This window comes from Epinephelus lanceolatus, chromosome 1, assembly GCF_041903045.1.
Source record: "Epinephelus lanceolatus isolate andai-2023 chromosome 1, ASM4190304v1, whole genome shotgun sequence".
Classification (NCBI taxonomy): Eukaryota; Metazoa; Chordata; class Actinopteri; order Perciformes; family Serranidae; genus Epinephelus; species Epinephelus lanceolatus.
In genome coordinates this window covers 32,544,573-32,563,717 of record NC_135734.1, presented here as the reverse complement: position 1 = coordinate 32,563,717, position 19,145 = coordinate 32,544,573, and the positions used below count along the sequence as shown (strand labels likewise).

Here is a 19,145-nt window from a genome sequence, read left to right as displayed (position 1 = left end):
AGCTGAGATAGCTGTAGAGCTGTCTGCCTTCTCTCAAATATAATGGTACTAGATGGCACTTGGCTTGTGGAGCTTAGGGTGCTTTCACACCTGCCCTGTTTAGTTTTGTTCAATCGAGCTCAAGTTCATTTGCTCCCTAAGTGCGGTTCCTTTGGGCAGGTGTGAACACAGCAATCGCACTTGGGTGCACTAAAACAATTGGACTGAGACCTTCTTGCAGAGGTGGTCTAGGTCCGGTTACAGACAAACTGTGGTGTGGTTCGTTTGTGGTGAGAACGTGTTTCGACCTTGATCCGAACCAACTGCAGTCACATGACACATTGATATGCACATTCAGCACATCCAATGCATCAAAACATTATTTTCTAGTTGGAGCCGCGCCTCATTTTCAAACCGTATGGTTTGACTAAAATGAACAATGACAGCAATATAGTCCACGATGACCAGCGCTAACATCAACCTGCGTAGTTGTCCCTCCATTGTTACATAAGAAAGTGTCACATTTATCTTGCAAGTGTACTCTTCTTCAACGTTTTGTTTACTTCCTGGATTTTTCCCACATGGAAATTCTGACCAATCAAGAGCAGGTTTCTCGCACAAGCATTTGATCTGGTCCGCTTGTAAATGCTGCCGTGAGAACACGAACCAACTCTAGACAATTATACAACAATTATGCAAAAAAATGCATCTGAAAAACTCAACAGCAGTGTCTCTCCTCAGAAATCATGACCTGGTTACTCAAGATAATCCACAGACCTTGTTGTGAGCAGTTTCATGTAGGAACTATTTTCTCTTTACCAGTCTACACCAGCCAACAGAATCACCACACAGAAGGAAGCATGCATCTACTGCTAGCTCACCTAGCACCCCTGAGTTAGCTAACGTTAAAGCTCAGGACACCTTTAATTTTTTACATTTCACACTGTCATGAGCACGAGCCTCTCTTCCATGAATAGATGCATGCTTTTTTCTACAGGATAATAAGGTTGGCTGGTGTAGTTTGATAGAGAAAACAAATTGTTCCTACATAAACTGCTCCGAACAAGATCTGTGTATTATCTAGAGAAGGCAGACATCTCTACAACTGATATCTCCAACACTCAGCAGCTCACACTAAAATAATCTAGATTGATTAACATCACTACAGGTAAGGGGAGAAATATGCATTTTTTATTTTGGGGTGAACTGTCCCTTTAGCATTTGCAGTTACCATCAAAGCAGGCAAAACAAAACTTAAACCAGTATATTAGTGCAGGTTGAAAAAAAGAAACCAGCGACCAAACTCCTCATGGTAAGGGTGTCACTGTCACTACAGTCCCATGCACGCTGCTTCAACATGTGGATTAATCCAAAGCTCGACAGACCAGTTGTGCATAACCACGGTTACTAAGCCATGATTGGACAGTCACTGTTTAAGAGGAGGCGTTTAGAGAACAGGCAGTTGCCCGACAAGTTGCACGTTGTCCTCTTTTTTTTTCCTTCCCTCTGTTTTTCTCATCCTCCTTACCTATTTTTCCATCATGCACATGCTCAATCGGTCCTGACCACAACCTCTGTCCCTCCGTCTCCCTCTTGTATCCATCCCTAGCGTCTCTGACTTACAATAGAAGCCTGTACATGTTAAATGGCTCTTCTGTGCATCTCAAGCACAAGACAGCACACTTTAAATTCTACATTTAGCATGAAGCAGGAGTGGGAGGGCGAGGGGTGGAGGAGTGTTTGAGGGGGGCTGGTGAGCAGCAGCAGCAGCAGGAGGAAAAAAAAAATCATTAAATTGATATATTAGGGGCCTAAATAGAAATGCCTCCTACAAATGGGAATTGATGAACTCGTTGCTTAGCGTGTGGATCCTGACGACGATTTATACCCCCCCTGCTCTGTTCTCCCAAGTAACACGGCCTGGCACAGCCAGAGAGGGGGGACAGAAAAAAATGAGAGGAAGAGATTGCGAGATAGTGGATTAAAGCTCGAAATCGGTCGAGGCGAAACAGGAAAAAGGGAGAGTAGAAAAGGGGTGCAGAGGAGGAGGATGCCTTGAAGGGAATGTTAACCTTTGCAGTTGAGCTTCATAAAGAGAGCAGAGCAGTTTATTTTTAGGGCTAAAATGAGGAAGACGAGCAAAATGAGCCAGCTCACTAGGAAAAGGGAATGATAATGGACATTTTAACAATGCTTGTCTTATTTTGAGAATATGTATTGCACAATTAACGGGCAGGTTATTTAATGTCTTAAAAAGCATTGGATTTAAAATAAAGCCTTGAAAGGTATTTCAAAAATCTTAAATTGAATTCAAAAAAATATTTTCTCTTGCTTGCCGTAGGCAGTAAGGTTAGTTACAATACGGTTTTGTATGTGATTGTGGGCTGTTTGCAAACATTACACACTCATAAACTGTAAGTGGGATTGTTTTGACAGTGGAATGTGAGCGCAGGAGGCTGTATAATCTTTTTAGTTTCAGACTTGTAGCGAACACTGTCACTATTAACCAGAAACAGTAGCTAAGAAGCTCATCGTCTCATGTGGGCAAGTGTAGATTTAAAATAACAAATTTAATTAACTTTTATTTCACTCGGAGTAAAAGACTCATTAAGATTTAAGATCTCTTTTTCAAGAGTGTTCTGGCGAAGACAGCCACCAGCACAAATGACACAGCTGCAGTTTTAAAACAAACTTATAAAACAATTCAAAAATGAAAACAATAACAAATTACAACGTTTTAAGATATCAAAACATACTTCAACACTCAAAACATCTACAGCTAGATATACACGCTTCCAAGTCTTTTGAATTTGAAGGAGTACGATGCTTCCCCTCTTCACTCTCCCACTGCTTAGCTTTCACGTTAGTAATGTTTTGTACCCGAGTACACTTGCGTCATCATCTGCGTGACATTTTTGGTGTGCTACAGTATAGAAAAGGGCGGCCGAACGGACGCTGCTGCCCCGGGGTCCGTCATCAGCTTGGACTGGCAGGACAGTGAGGCCAAGATCTTCTCCTGGTTGGGGAGAAGCCGCTGCTGTTGGCTGCAGAGCTCTCCGCCTCCTGCTGCATCTGGTTCTGTCCATGGCGAGCTGAGCTGCCATGTGATATAGAGGCATCAGTATTAAATTGAGACAGTTTTAGAATCTGCTGAAACTTCTTGTAGTTGCGTTAAATAGCCAACCACTTCCATGTATTGGTGCAGTTGGTGTTCACGCCTAATCTGTATCTTACCAGAGTACACAGCGGTACTCGAGACTTCTTTTCAAGTGGACTGAGACAGGGATCAGCTTACTGTGCCCAGGGACAGTACACAGTGTTCACACCAACGGGAACCTCCAGGGCTGAAAAATGAAGCCAATGCCCAAAAACTGCGCTACCTCAAATGGGCACTTGAGGCTGGCTCCAGAAGCAAGTCATTCCTCATAGACCCCCCCCCCATGTTAAAATGATCAACCTTACAGCAGAAATAAAAGTCCACAGACTAATGGATGATGTCATCGCAGCTTATTTTATACAGTCTATAGTTCACACTAATCAAACAAACTGGACTTTAGGGCCAAGTCTACTTGGATCTGAGGCCCAGGTCTCTGATATGAAAGCCCTCTCAACATATCCAATGAAACCAACTCTTGAAGCTTCAGATAATGTTGCAACCAGTTTAAAGTTTTATTTGCACAAAACAAAGCACCAGAAATACCACAAAAACAGAAGAACAAGTTGTGCAGGTGAGATTTAAGAAACCCTCCAGGGCTTATAAGGAATCTCACCTCAATAAACATAATAAGCAAACACATACGTCAAGTAATCTAGAAAAGTAAACAAACAAGCAACAAAGAGTCAATAAGCAAACATAAAATAAGCAACGTAAATCAAGCAAAATTCTAAAGATTAAATGATAAATGATAACATAAATCTGATTTCAAGCAACTCAGTGAACCCAAATGAATAAATCATTTTCAGTTGGTTAACTCATCTGTCACTGCCCATGTATCCAGTTATGCTGCTTATCCTAATCCAGGTTGTGTTAATGTAATTAGGAATTGTTATATACTGCTTGTTAGTAAATAATTCTTGGCCATATTGTCCCTGCTGGTTTGCTATTTTATTTTCACACTTTGGACTGTATGACTGTTAAATTGGATTCTACGTGGTGCTGAAAAGGTCTTTAAAAGTCTCAGATTTAACTTGATGAACCCTGAAGAAAGCCTGATTAAATGGTTTCTAGAAGTGGTGGTTGTAAAAGGCTGTTAAATGAGGTTTAAAAATGACCGCAGTGTTCTTGTTGTGTCATCTCAAGCCGAAGTAGACCACCATCCTACCATCCTTGAAAAATCTTCTTGGTTAAAATCATGTTACACACCATAATCTCTCTTTCTCTGCAGGGTTCCAGAGTTTGTGCGTGAGAAGCGTTTCGGAAACTGGCTGAGAGACGCACGAGACTGGGCGATTTCCAGGAACCGCTACTGGGGCACCCCAATCCCTCTATGGGTCAGCGATGACTTTGAGGAGGTCAGGAAAAGACACAAATGCACACTTGTTATGTTTTAATAGAGTACTTAATGCCTCTAATGTGTCCTTGTGCTCTGCAGAGATCATACAATTTGTCTGTGTCATGACCAAATACCAAGACAGTTAGTCTTTTCTCTGGGTTGGCAGCGCTCACAAATCAATCTGGGCTAAGCATGAGAGGGCATAATTGAAAAGTTGAACTCTCCATAACTCTCACTTTTATTTACCATAGAAATGAGTTTTGGGGGGAAAAATGTCTTGTGTCTCTCCAAAGGAAGATTGGTCCGCTGCGAGGGAACAGAAATCCAACTCCTCTCATAAATTGGCAGGGTGGAAATTTCTTCTCGCTGACCTCTTTTTGACACTCACATAATTTAGCATATCTGGCCCTTTTTCATGTGTGTGGGGGCTTGTGTAGGAGAGACTCTCTGGCACGGCAGAGTGAGGTGACCATGGTGTCAAACCAGAGTGTAGCGTGACTCCGTGCTGCGAGTCAGAGTCAGCTCCCCTCAGGCACCATTACCGAGTGCCTCCGTAAACTCAACACATGAATGATTCATTAATGTAAACAGCAAATAAACACGAACCAAAATGTGTTTGGTTTCTCTTCATGCCAGTTAAGGCGACTTCAAAAGGTCTGCAAGACAAACAGCGATCGGGGGGAGGAAAGGAAGGAAGACACGGAAAATGAGGGGAGGGAGAGGGGACGGAATAAATTAGCCCGGGTTGAAAATGAGGAAGTGAAATGCACGAGAATGGGGAGGAAAAAGAGATGAAAAGAGGTAGGAGGAAAATGAATGAAAAAGAAGACAGTGGAGAAGCCAGCCAAACTGTATAAATGTTGATCTGGTTACGGATGTTCGTTGCCAAACCGGGCTGACCGTGTGAAGTAGACTGAACTCAATAGAGATGTCAGAATTGGGTTGTTTGAGCGTTTGAAAAATGAAGTGTTGGTCCCCTGGCTGAAAGAGGGACAGCCAGCGACCTGCTTGCTGGAAATAGCATTGTGACTGTTTCCAGAACACTCACGCTCCCTGGTGCCTCTTTCACACACCCCTCAGCGGCAAATCACACACCCAACACTAAAGCTGTAAGCGAGTGTGTCTGTCCAAGTGTGTGTGTTTCTCTCTGTGTGGCGGTATGATTTCTCTCTCTCAGTATTGTTTCTTCTTCTTCTCTGATGCTCTCTCTGTTCCTGTCTTTTCTGGATATGTTTCTTTTATTCCGTCTTCCTTTGTATATGACGGCGGTGTATCAGGCTGTATCTGGGCCATGATACCTGGCACTGTGGTAAAACTGGAGCACAGCCTACAGGTTAACTCTCTGAGGAGACCAGATAACACACTTTACCATACTTTGTAAGGTAAAGTTACTCGGGAAGTGTGTTGAAGTAGGCCTACTTTTAAGTTGTGCTGTATTGTGATGATTTATATCAGGATTATAGAAGAGAAGAGGGTTAGCACTGATGGTAATTCGGGTACAATTTGCTTCAGTTCCTGTGAGTTTAAAGAAATAGTTTTTAAATTTGAAATATGCTCTGCCTCTTGCCAAGCATTACATGGAAAACTGTTCATCTGTTACCAATTTTAGCCAACATAAACACTTAACATCAACCAGTCATCTTGATACAGGCTGCAATGTTATTGATTTGTTGTTGATAAAATGTCAGATGTGGAACAGAAAGGTGATGTGATGTTTTCAAATGGCTTTTTATTTGACCAACAGTCCAATGATGGAAAAGAGAGAAAAACAGCAAATCCTCACATTTAAAAAGTTTCAAAGGAATATTCACTCTAAAACTGTGAAGTTTTTTTCAGGCACAGATAAAAACACCCTTTTTTTGGGGGGGGGGGGGGGGGGGGTTCTTCATTTGATCTGACCCAGCACATCAGTACTGCAGCTTACACCTCTCAGCTCATCCCCAAAGTGTTATGAGACCATGATTATGTATAAAGACCTTGTAGTTGCTGACATGTACTCTGTAAATATAGGAAATTTTCTAGCAAAGAACAAGAAAGAAAGAGGAGCGATGACGGAGAGGCTAAGCAACTTATCATTTCAGCAGTAATTGTTGATTTATGCACTCAGGAGATTTGTAACTCTGAATGTGTTGCTCACTCAAACTGTACTGTGTGTGTTTGTGTGCTGTGTGTGTGCGTGTCCATCAGGTGGTGTGTATAGGGTCCATGGCTGAACTGGAGGAACTGTCCGGAGTCAAAGTAACTGATCTGCATCGAGAGAAGTGAGTCACTGATCAAAGACAGTGGTTATCAACCATGTACATGTGATGATACATTTATGATATGGTGTCTGTGCTCATATGTGTGTCAGCCCGCTGTCTCTCTAAAGTGACCTGTCTGTCTGAACCCGACGTGTGCCGTGGAACACAGATCACTTTACCCTTCCGCTCTTCATCCGCTAATTACCTTTAATCACTTTCATGGGGTTGGGCATCTTTAATTGATGAGGGAGAACGAGGTCATCTTTGTTCTGCTCCTGTATTTGGGCTGTGTGTTTACAGTGTGCCTGAGCAGGTCTGGAAAAGTAATGAAAATGATTTTACCAGTAGAGGAATAAAATAAAGTAATCTAATTAAAGAATAACTAATTATCTCTGCAGAAGTTTATCAGATGTTTAAAACAGGGTTTGAAAAGTGTACAGTGGTTTGAACTTTACTAAATACAGATGATGTGTCTCTATTAACTAAATGGCAGACAGTTGCATCACTGGTTTGAAGTGGCCAGCTCCCAGAGATAATGGCTCTGCCCTCAGTGCGAACATTTTAGCAAAAATCTTAATAACACACCACAAAATGACGTATTAAACTACTCAAAATGTACTCAGCAGTGCACTTCTGTTTGGAAAATTCCTGCTTAACACTCTCCTCTCCTCTCCTCTCCTCAATAGGCCCAGGAGCAGAGCTCTTTAGAGCAGCAGAATGCTGCAGCAGAGCAGCTTTAGTGGCAAACAGCAGATTAATTACTAAAGGGGTAATCTGCAGTTTATAGGCCTGAGTGCTAATAATTCTAGAAATGTGTAGCACGTTGTTGCTGGAGGAGAAGAGAAAGTAAATGGGCTTTATCACCTTCCTGTGGATATGTGATGTGAATATTTAGTTGTTGTTTTTGTGGTAATTTTCCCAGAATAGACACTCTTACAGCTGCCATCATCAAAAAAATGAGCACGCAAGTTTGCAACAGAAGTGGTGTTTTGCCCCAGCCATCCAGACGAGTTAGCAAGCTTTAAACATGGAATTGAAACTGTTAGCAGTATCAAAATGATTGGTTGTTGCGTATGTTAGGATCGATATTACAGCGGACTCATCTTCTACGGATTTCTGACAAGATCACGAATGTTTCAGAGCAACAGGTGTTTAGGTGGAAGGTTTATCAGTTGATATTAGTGTAAGGGAGGGTGAGCACCATTGCAGCTAAACAAATTACAAAAGACAGAGTTTAATACCACAGTCACCCCTTTTTCCCTTGTTCTCCTTCAACCAACCCACATTCCCCTCCCCCATTTACATGATGAACCAAATCAGTATATATAAGGCAGAATAAAAGATGGGGAATAAAATATAAAACAGAAAAAAACAAGCACAGCATAACCACCTCATTCCTTACCACCCCCTCCCCTTGTTGCCCAGGAAAGCCACGACTACTAATGACATAACCAACAGCATTCAGACAAAAAAAAAAACAGTTACATGACTGTGTGGATTTCCTCCATTATCCATATTGAATCCACAGAAATAGCCAAGAGTGTAGAGTGACCATGTGAACTGGTGACTCAGTTAAATGGTTGCTCCTAGTGACAGCAGCTGTTAAAAGCACCGAAAGATCATGGAGATGGTAAATGGTAAATGGACTGCTCTTGTATAGCGCTTTTCTAGTCTTCCGACCACTCAAAGCGCTATTTATACAGTCACATTCACCCATTCACTCACATATTCACACACTGGTGGCCGAGGCTACCATACAAGGTGCCACCTACTACTCAGTAACCATTCACACAGCCACCAGGAGCAATTTGGGGTTCAGTATCTTGCCCAAGGGTACTTCGACATGCATAATGGCGTAGCCAGGGATCGAACAACCCACTCTATGACCTTGTAAAAGCCCTCAGTTTTACTTAAATCAATTTTAAATACATAACTCATCTGTTTGTATAATCTACACTGCCCAATTTCATAAGTTACCACAATTAATGTTTTAGATCAAAGTTCTGCCAAATCGCGCTCATTTTGCAAGAGGACATCTCTCCAATTTCCCACCGTGCTGTTTTAAAACTCCAGTCTACTTGTGCATTACCGTAGAGAGGGGGACTGCTGTCTGACGGCTCTGTAGCACCCACTAGTGGCAGGCGGCTACATGACAGTTAAGCGGCTTTGTACATGAATAAAACACTAATTGGTTTAACTGACTAATATTTCTGGTGCTGACTAGTGAGGGGGCGGACGTTTAATCGTTGAGTCGTTTAATCATGCGCATTACTAAGTCATACCACGGTATACCTCAATACCTCTGTATTGCTACAACCCTAATTCCCTGTGAGGACCTAACATTAGTTTTCTGGTTTTGTTATTTATAACCCAGTCCTTATACATGGTGGTTTTGTGTCTTTGTCTTTTGCTATGCAGAATAGCACATGGACTTGAAAGCTGGTCAACATTTGTCAAAGTGAATTTGTTTAGGTAGCGTTCATGATCTTTGGAGGTTAATGCCCTTATATGGCTTGACAAGCTTTTGCACTCAAATGTACATTGTATTTTTCATACATCTCTGTTTACAAAGTGTAGAAGGATCTGTACAACTAAGGGAACTTTGCATACATATGAATTTAATCTAGATTTAATAGGCAGCTCATACACGCTGACATTTTGTACCTACTGCAGCCAGGTTCATCCTGTTTTCCTCAGTTTATGTAACTTCACTGAAGAAACAATGATTTTGTTCATGGGCTGAATCTGAGTCGGTATATGGAGTAAATTAATCCATATCCTTGTGTCTGAAACTTATGACCCAAAGCAATAACAGAGCTTATTCTGGTGGGTGTCAGCACAACGTTAGCACCACTGTTCTTTTCTTAAACCTCGCTCCCAGTGGTGAAAGATTAGAAAATCGTTGTTCTGTACTGCAGCCAAAAAGCCTATAGAGCCATGGATCAACCACATAGTGTACAAATGTTTAAAAAGTTCCCTGTGGCCACGATAAAACCTAAAATAAAACCAAACTGATTAAAATTGTTATTGCTGCTATTAGTCTCAACAGTTCTACCTCCTTCGTCTTTCTTTCCATCCTTCTGTTTACGCTTTATCTGCACAGCATCGACAGTATCACCATCCCGTCACGGTGTGGTAAGGGCGTGCTGCGGAGGGTCACGGAGGTGTTTGACTGCTGGTTTGAGAGCGGCAGCATGCCCTACGCCCAGGCCCACTACCCCTTTGAAAACAGGAAGGAGTTTGAGGACACGTTCCCAGCAGACTTCATCGCCGAAGGCATCGACCAGACGAGGGGATGGTAAGCTGTGGATGAATGGATAGACAGAAAGAGGCTGACAGATGAGGAACAGAGACATTGAGACCTTCCCTGCTGAGTTCATAGAGGGAACTGACAAGAGCAGAGCAGAGCATGAATGGATGGATACAGATAAAATCAGGCAGATGAGCTCCTCAAAGACTTGATAATTTTTTAACTAAATGGAAAAGTATCAAATCACAGCAAATGACTGAATAAAATGGATAGATTAGTTAAGTAAATTAGTTTTTCCCCAGACCTACCTCATAGAAGAAATGAATTGTAATGTTTCAGTCCTGCCTGTTAGTGTGACCTTGTGTACTATACTTTTTTTTTTCTACTATAGGTTCTACACGCTCTTGGTGCTCTCCACAGCACTGTTTGGCAAACCACCCTTCAAGAATGTCATCGTCAACGGATTGGTACTCGCCAGGTGAGTCCTTTGACTTATTAACAAACCCCTCCTCCTCATCTTTGATTTGCTTTTAAAATTCCTTTTCATTTAAGAATAACGCTGTTGTTATTATATATGTGTTATCAAATAGAAAACCATATAGCAGAATGGACAGCGCATCTCCACTTTCTCCCACCGCACAAAAGTGAAGCCAAAATATCCTGCATAGGGTTGCCGCTATCTTGCACTGATGACATCATTTGGAGACTAAGTGTGCACATTAGAGATCTCCACGGTATCAAGTTTCCACCCATACATCTGTCTGACCAATTGCGAGTAGCGTCATGAATCTGATTTGGCACACACAACTGTCAATCATGACGCCAACTCCAAGCCTCTTGGATGAGAGGCGAAACATCTTCAAGAAACTCAAGCAAGTCCGGTTGCCTACGATATAGCACTTATGATTACCATGACCTGGGTGACTGAGAATTTTCACCGACATGATGCCAACTCCTCTTATAGCATCAAATAACTACTTAAAACCAAACTTGTCAGAAAAACAAACACTAGAACATACATCAGTATGATAAGAACTACCTTAAGAGCCAGAAATCATCTTTGGGAAAAAGTTATTTGACATGTACTTTGATTTTTTTTATTTGGCCCATGTCCTAGTGGCTAACATGAAGGGGCAGGGTTTATGACCTGTACTACTGGCTTCACTTTTTGGGAGCTGTCATGTCGTCCATCTTTATTATGCAGTGTCCGAGCCATAGCAACAATTAGTGGTCGATCAGTGTGGGTGTTTCAGTTGCTGATGCTGACATTTAGAAAGCAGTGTGGCCGATGCATCTGCCAAAATGCAACATTTTTATAATGATAACAAATAAGGCACAAAATTGCTGAACTAAAATGAACATTTATTTAAAGCTGTTTTCCTTTGCTCTCTTTCTTTGAATAAAGAAAAATGTGTCAACATAATAAATCTCCACAGGTAATTAAAAAGCTCAACTTAAAAAAACCCTATGATGAAAAATTAAGTTTGGTTCACTTATCTATGGCATTTATATACAAGTAAAATATTTTGTGCTGTTTCCTACAGTAGGAGAGGGGCGGGCTTAAGCGACTCAGTTACTGTCCATCCTCGAGACTCCTGTTCACTGTGTACATTTGGTAAACAAATCATTTAGTGAATTTTAGCCCTGCAAATGAAACATGTTCGCTCACAACTGATTGAAAGCTCATTTGAACGGACTGAGAAATGAACGCACGGTTTCAGACATTCCTTATTATCATGAGCACAGGCATCAGCCGATGTCGATTACGTCAAACTAGCATTAATCGTCCTGATTAATCAGTCAACCGATTGATTCGTTTACCACTAACAACAATGTTTCTCTAGTTACTCGCCTATTTCCCATTCAGGCTTTGGATACGCAGCCAGTACTCAATACCACTATCCGTGTTGGATTTTGTCTTTAATGGGATTTGTTGACAGTAAAAAAAAAATACAGCACTTCATCCTGTCAGTCAGTTTCAAACACATTTCTGAGTGATTTCCTTCAGACATTATTTTGCCTTTTATCCCTCCACTAATCCACTGTTTGCCCTCCTCTTTACAACTATTTTTATATTCATTTTCTCCTCCCTTCCTCACCTGCCCATTCATCTCCTAGTATTTCTGCTGCTTCTCATGATCAGTGTGGTATGTGCGCTGTAACATTTAGCGCTTAGAGCTGCTCTACAATAGGGCTATTTGTCCCTGGCCCCAGGGCCTAAATGCAGTACTGTGCTCATAGGCCTGCTGACCTGGAAGGACTTGGCTAATTTGAATACCAAGTACATGGTTTCTAACATACAGTTTTGTGCATGCATGCGTGTGTGTGTGCATTAATGCCTTTGCTTGTCTCATTCCTGCAGCGATGGACAGAAGATGAGCAAGCGCAAGAAGAACTACCCAGATCCAGGACTGATAGTGCAGAACTATGGAGCCGATGCCCTCAGGTCAGCTCTGTGCTTGAATGTGAATGAATGTGTGTGTTTCTGAAGCATGAATGCCTGTGTGCCGGTGGCACGGTTCTGTGTGTTAACCTACCGTATGTTATTAGCAGGCATGGCTTTAAAAGGTTTGAATCGCTGTCCACTCTTAACTAGGCTTGTTCTTTGTCCTACAAACGATTCAGACACTCTCACGCATACTGTACATACACATTCAGACACACGTTTCTCCTCATACATTCGCTCCTTCGCCCTGAGCAGTGAGAGTGCCATGGCCATATGGCCTAATGAATAAAGCACTATGCAGTTGCGCCATATGCTCACATATATACGGATGAAGAGTGAGCTGCAGAGATAAAGAGAGAATGCAGGCTGTTTCCCTTTAAAGCTCCCATTTACGAAATGTCCCTTTTGTGCCTTAAAACCTTACTCACAATACAGTATATTATATTTTAAGGTAAAGTGAGCTCCATATATAGCTGCCAATTAGCTAGAAGCTGAACTAGTGAAAGACTGAAATTAAGATTGTTTTTGTTTAAGTATTGTCAGTGTTAACCGTCTGTCTGTGTGTTGGCTCATTTTAAGGTGCCCAAAAGTATTTAACCAACTGATGGTTCTGTCTATTCTGCATTTTATTTCAAATGTATCTTTAATAGCTTCTGCTATTAAAATTGCTCTGGGCCTATTTCATGAAGTTGCATCATGTTAGCTTGCTTCCAGAATCATCATCAAAACCTTTTCTTACCACTCTAACCCAGTGTGCCGATGCCTGCCACAGACTATTATATTGATGTGGATTATTCTGAATATCTGTCATTGTCATGTCGATGGTGTCTTTATTTGGCTTTAATGAAGAGAAGAGATTATTTAGCCCTGAGATGCTGTTGGTAAAATTAGGTTTTTGGCCCCAGAAATTTGTGCAGAACATATTCAAGGTGGACATTTAGCCTAATTGGTAAAGCTAATCCAATCCAGATTCATCTGACAGCTGAATAGCTTTGCTTTAGGCAAATACAGCCGGCCTTACAGCTTTTCTTGAACAGATTTTGATAAGTGTTTTTATGTTGACCATATAAAGAGTCGTGTTTGCCTCAGACTGTTGAGGCAAGAAGTTTTGAACAGGATTTTACCAGCCTCTACGCATCTGCATGAGCAACATACTGAAGTTCAAATGCTGCTTTCAACCCACAGCGGCACTTTAGAGGCATGTTGTACCTGTTAAATGTCAAACAAATGACAAAGTGACCTTTTTTAAGCCGAGAGCAGCTTTTCTTGCTTTGCTCGCTGATGTATGCTGTCTGTATCTGCTAGATGTAGTTTCAACAAATGATGTGGTTCACTCCCTTATAACGCTGTGCATGGTTTGCTTGCATGCAAGGATGTGTGTTGGTTCTGGTTTTTAACAGATCTCAATTGGACAGCTGACAAACGCAGACTTCAGTGGTTGACAGTTTTAAAAGGAATGCAGTTGCATCAGGCTTTATGTAGCTGATATTGAAATAAACCCTGACTGACCCAAATAGTCACTTGGGACATCTTTATCATTATGAGAGAAATCAATATAAACAAATAGTCATTTGTTACATTGCAAAAGTTTACAGTTTATTAAACCCCCGTTTCCACCAAACACTTTTGGTATGGTACCTTTGTAACCAAAAGTAAACCTTCAGACATGGTACCTAGCTTTTCCACCACAAACAGTACTCTTTAATGTGGGCGGGATTGTTGTCACTCACTGCTCCGTCCAGCACTCACTGTATTTCCTTTTTACCGGTGACACAGATGGAAGTCTGCACCTCATTTATCGTCCACAGAACAGGGTTGCATGCCGACATTTTCAGAACAAAACAGAACAGGCTGCAGTGACAGTCTCTCTCAATGAGATATTTAAAAATAGCGTGTTTGTGCATTTAGTTCTTCTAAGGCAAGCTCAGAGGTTTAGTGTTGCCGGAGCCCACGGGTAAGATGCTCCACAATATATATTTTTTTCCCTCCAAGTGAGGATTAGAATATGTTCATGTACTACAGCAGCAATAAGAGTTGGCAAAACATCCTTTCATTTTATAGTTACAGTCTACTCATAAAACTCTCCACAGTATGAACAGTGGTTACATGAGCTTCAAATCCCGCCACAACTCAGCCCTGAGCAGAGTGACTGTCAGCTATTGACCAATCAACAGCAGTGTTCACAGCTCCACCTTTTAGTACCAGATCTGTGTGTGAGGTACCCCAACAGAGGGGGGGACCAAAAATGGGGACAGTACAGTTCCATTGGTACCATCCACAACTTTTCACGGTGGAAACAGAAAAAAAGTGTTACAGAACTGAACTGTACCATACTGCTCTGTGGAAACAGGGCTTTAGTTTGCAGAATTTTGAGTGGAGCTTCAGTGTGTGTAGACCACCACTTTCTATATACCATACTTTAATCAAGCCACTAAAAACATTTCATGGCTTATATGCACTGGCTGAGATGTCATTCCAAATGATTTATCATGCATATTCTTTTTTTAAATGGACCTGCAACTAACGGATTATTTTCATTATCAATTAATGTGCATTTTTATTTTCTAGATTACTTGTTTGGTCTATAAAATGGCAGAAAATACTGAAAAGTGTCCATCCCATTTGCTTAAAGTCCAAGGTGATGTCTTTAAATGTTTTGTTTGTTGGTCCAAAACAAAAAAGATATTAAGTTTAATGTGATTTAAAACAGAGAAAAGCAGGAAATCTCCATATTTGAGACGTTGGAAACACCTTTTCTGCCATTTTTGCATGAAAAATTGGCAATTATTTTTTGATCAACTAATTGGTCAACCAATGTTTGCAGCTATAAATGTAAGTATAAAAACCTGTCAATCTTAATGTTTATTTACCAAAGTAACAGCAAATCTTAACATAGCAGTCATAATCATGACATGTTTTCACTGTAGGTTATATGTGATTTTGTTTTACTTTTGTTTAAATTGGCAGTCTTGGTGCAAACTTTGTATTCCCACAACACTTATGGTTATGGTTTCCTGTACCTTCCTGTATACTGCATTTAAAGTAGCTTTGGTGAATGTGTATCTGGGGCAACACTGCTCAGTTTTGCGAAGTTTATTTCAACTAACACTTTGTTTTTTATATCTCCCTGTCTCCTCAGTACGAACACACACTTCATTTGTGTAGGACCACTTACACAAACAGCCTCACTCACTCATACACATCTGCACACACATTCAAGTTATTACCTGTGCACTCACTCTATGCTCTCACTCACTCATAATCTGTCCTGCCACATTAACAAGCTCCTTCACTGTCTCTCTTTGTAGGCTGTACCTCATCAACTCTCCTGTAGTGAGAGCAGAGAACCTGCGCTTCAAAGAGGAGGGCGTGCGAGACGTGTTGAAGGATGTCTTCCTGCCGTGGTATAATGCCTATCGCTTCCTGGTGCAGAACGTACAAAGGTTACAGAAGGTAATGAACAGAATAAAAAGGTCATTACTTTCACATTTCCCACTATGTTCCTTTAGCTGTTCAGTGTCTAGAAGCCACAGCAGTGCTTGACAGTACAGCAGTTTGTTTGCCATTAAATAATGTTGCAATAGCTGCAGTTAAACTTTCGTCTAACAGCACTATGTGATTGGCTAACTGATTGCTGGGTATTTGGGTTCCATCTGAAGAAATCTAAGCACAGAACATTTTTTCCATAGTCTCTACCCTGCACAATAAAAGTGTTCCTGTGAGAGAATGTTTTAAAAAGAAGTGATAATGTTGCTTTAGCAAGCTGATTCTCCACAAAGGGTAGGTTTTCAATCACTGTCTGTGACCACTTTTACATCTGCAAACCAGCAGGAAGATAATTAAGTAAATGTAAACATACCAAAAGTGCCACCATAGAATGAATAAAATAATAGATGTTGTTACTGTGACATCACCCATTGGTTTGTAGACTCCCATTTTGGCTTTTTGGCGGTCGCCATCTTTGAGTTTTGGAGCCAGGAGTGACCATATGTGGACAAGAGGGTGGAGATAACCCTAACGCTAGCTGCTAGCTTGGTTAGCACAGTGTAATTACAGCTAGCTATAGTTACCTGTGATAATACTAATGCTAATTTTTATAGCGAAGAACAGGCTTAAAACCATTAAGACAAAATGTACTTGCCTGAAAAAATGAACATTTGACTCTTTGGGGTTTCTTTTCATACAAACAAACACTGAACAAGACATTTTTAGTCGACCAAAATGTTTAAGTTAACTTTCATGAACTGAATGACACTCACCTTCCCTTTATTATGCATAACTTTAAGCCTTAATAATGTAAACGGGTGAGTTTATACAGTTGTCACGAAGGGGGAAATTAGCTATAGAGACCAAAACCATTTTCTGTACCAGGCTGTAAACATGTTTATTTCTGCTCTAAAGTTGGCCCTTTTAATATGGGTGTCTATGGGGATTGACTCGCTTTTGGAGCCAGCCTCAAGTGGCCATTCCACGTCGGCTCCATTTTTCAGCCCTGGAGGTTGCCTCTTGGTTGCCACCTACAGATGAAAAACGTAACACTTGCTGCCGTTTGAGCTACCTGCACCACCTGCAGGCGATCAATGTTACAGCTGTCGTTCCTATTTAACATGTGGCTGTAAAATGCCAAATGTTAGCGTCAACTGCAACATATCCAATTTGAGTCCTTTGTTGTATGTCACTCCCATATCCCTCTCCCCTCGTTTCTTACATCTGTGTGCAGTCAAGTAATAAATACTAATAAAAGCGTAAAATATTCCCTCTGAAATGCCAGACATTATTTTTGAACATCATATAAATCAAATTACATTTATTTCCCTTTATGAAGGTGAATGACCAGTCTTAACATCAAGCTATTTCAGCTACTTGACCATCAGACAAGGGAGCCTCTGTGACAATTGTTTGTCAGCTTGTTTTCAATTGAAAAACAGATGAAATAAAAACATAGAAAAATACTATTACACAGAAGTTTAAAGTTCATAATATGTCAAACATCAATACTCTCTCACAAACACAGCGACAGTAAAAACTAGAAAAAGATTTAGTCATAACACATTTGCCTGCAGGTGGCAGACTGATAAAAAATTTCTTTCTTCGCCCGTAGATGGCTCAAATCATAATTTCTTTATGTGCAGGTTCAAACTGCTATGACTTTTCTTTTTTATATTCTTGCGTATATATGGTACAGATTTCAGCTGTTTCACATCAGTGATGTTGTGTGTCCTTGTAACTGGACATTTGTGTTAATGCTTTTTTGTGTGTCTGTATTAATGTGTCAGGAGGATGAGATTCAGTTCCTGTACAACGAAAACACGGTGAAGCAGAGTGACAACATCATGGACAAATGGATCCAGTCCTTCACACAGTCACTCATCCAGTTCTTCAAGGCTGAGATGGACGGTGAGACGGACATCCTCCAAACACAAACACACACACACTGCTGATATTTTCGTCCAGGAACTCTGTGTTTTAAAATCCATCCCATCTGGCAACCTGTTCATGTTGTTTCTGTATTCAGCGTAAATAAACTGACGGTAGTTTCTTGTTGCAGCTTATCGCCTGTACACCGTCGTACCTCGCCTGGTCAAGTTCGTGGACATGCTCACCAACTGGTATGTGAGGACCAACAGACGCCGTCTAAAGGTGAGATAACAGCTCTGAATCAGTGCGTCTTTAGCGGTAATGTTGTCATTATATAACAGGGATGCAAAATGCAGCTGATGACTAAAATGTATGGAGTCCCAGGAGTGACAGTCACCAGCACTAGTAAGATCTGATGAGTTAAGTATACATAAGTGTGTAAATACACATGATGCTCTTTATAGTTTATGTCCTGTATCTTACTTTTTAGTTGTTTTGTTAATCACATAAATGATTAATTCGGATAATGGAAACTGTGTCTCTTCATCATAGCCTCCATCTGCGGACATTTTACAGCAATCAGTTTGTGGCCCTCCCAGTCAACATTTGGTTGGAGTGTATTGGGGATACATGCTCTGATGTGTGCTCGGGCACTTTTATCTTTTCACTGTTCCAAGGGGACCGACTGTATTGATGTGTGTGTGAACTTTGTAGGGAGAGAGTGGCACTGAGGACTGCCTGTGGGCGCTGGAAACCCTCTTCAGTGTTCTGTTCTCCATGTGCAGGCTGATGGTGAGTCATTCTGCTTGTATGTGTGTGTGCGCGCGCGTGTGTGTGTGTGTGTGTGTGTGTGAGTGAGAGAGAGAGAGAGAGACAGAGAGGGAGACAGAGAGAGAAAAGAGATTGTATGGGGGAAATTTTTTGTGGTGTGTTTTGCTTTTGTGTATGCAAGACACAAAGAAATAATGCTGGTATGGAAGGTGTGTGTGTGTGTGTGTGTGTGTGTGTGTGTTGGCATGGCTATGAATTATGCATGAGCAGTAGGAGTTTTTATTTATAACACATTGAAGATGTTTGCATGTGAGGCGAGATGCACGCTAAGAGCCAGTTAGCCTAACCCAGATCAATACAGATCAGCTACACAAATTAATTAGCCGTGGTAGAAAATGGAAGAATTCCTTTGGAAGTAACCTCACTCTGGCATAATTCTGTTTGAACTTTTGCACCGTTTGAGGGGAAAAAAAAAACTGCAGTAAAAATGTGTTTTGTATGCCGGTTTTATAGCTGCTTCTGACTTTTAGACCTTTTATGTCAAAGAATGTAAATTAACTACAGTACAGAGCATTTAATAATCTCCTCTTCCTTTTTCTCTCATGTCT

The 19,145-nt window shown here is 41.1% G+C and overlaps 1 protein-coding gene across 1 annotated transcript in view; it reads left to right on the top strand.

Annotated features, from left to right (window-relative positions):
- Positions 1–19,145, top strand: part of iars1 (isoleucyl-tRNA synthetase 1) — a 90,774-nt gene that overhangs the window by 39,605 nt on the left and 32,024 nt on the right. The window contains exons 14-22 of the mRNA XM_033626691.2: positions 4,365–4,491; positions 6,660–6,733; positions 9,816–10,010; positions 10,354–10,440; positions 12,325–12,408; positions 15,717–15,861; positions 17,685–17,805; positions 17,957–18,048; positions 18,481–18,558. Coding sequence (XP_033482582.1) covers positions 4,365–4,491; positions 6,660–6,733; positions 9,816–10,010; positions 10,354–10,440; positions 12,325–12,408; positions 15,717–15,861; positions 17,685–17,805; positions 17,957–18,048; positions 18,481–18,558 — 1,003 coding nt within the window. The remainder of the gene's footprint in view (positions 1–4,364; positions 4,492–6,659; positions 6,734–9,815; positions 10,011–10,353; positions 10,441–12,324; positions 12,409–15,716; positions 15,862–17,684; positions 17,806–17,956; positions 18,049–18,480; positions 18,559–19,145) is intronic.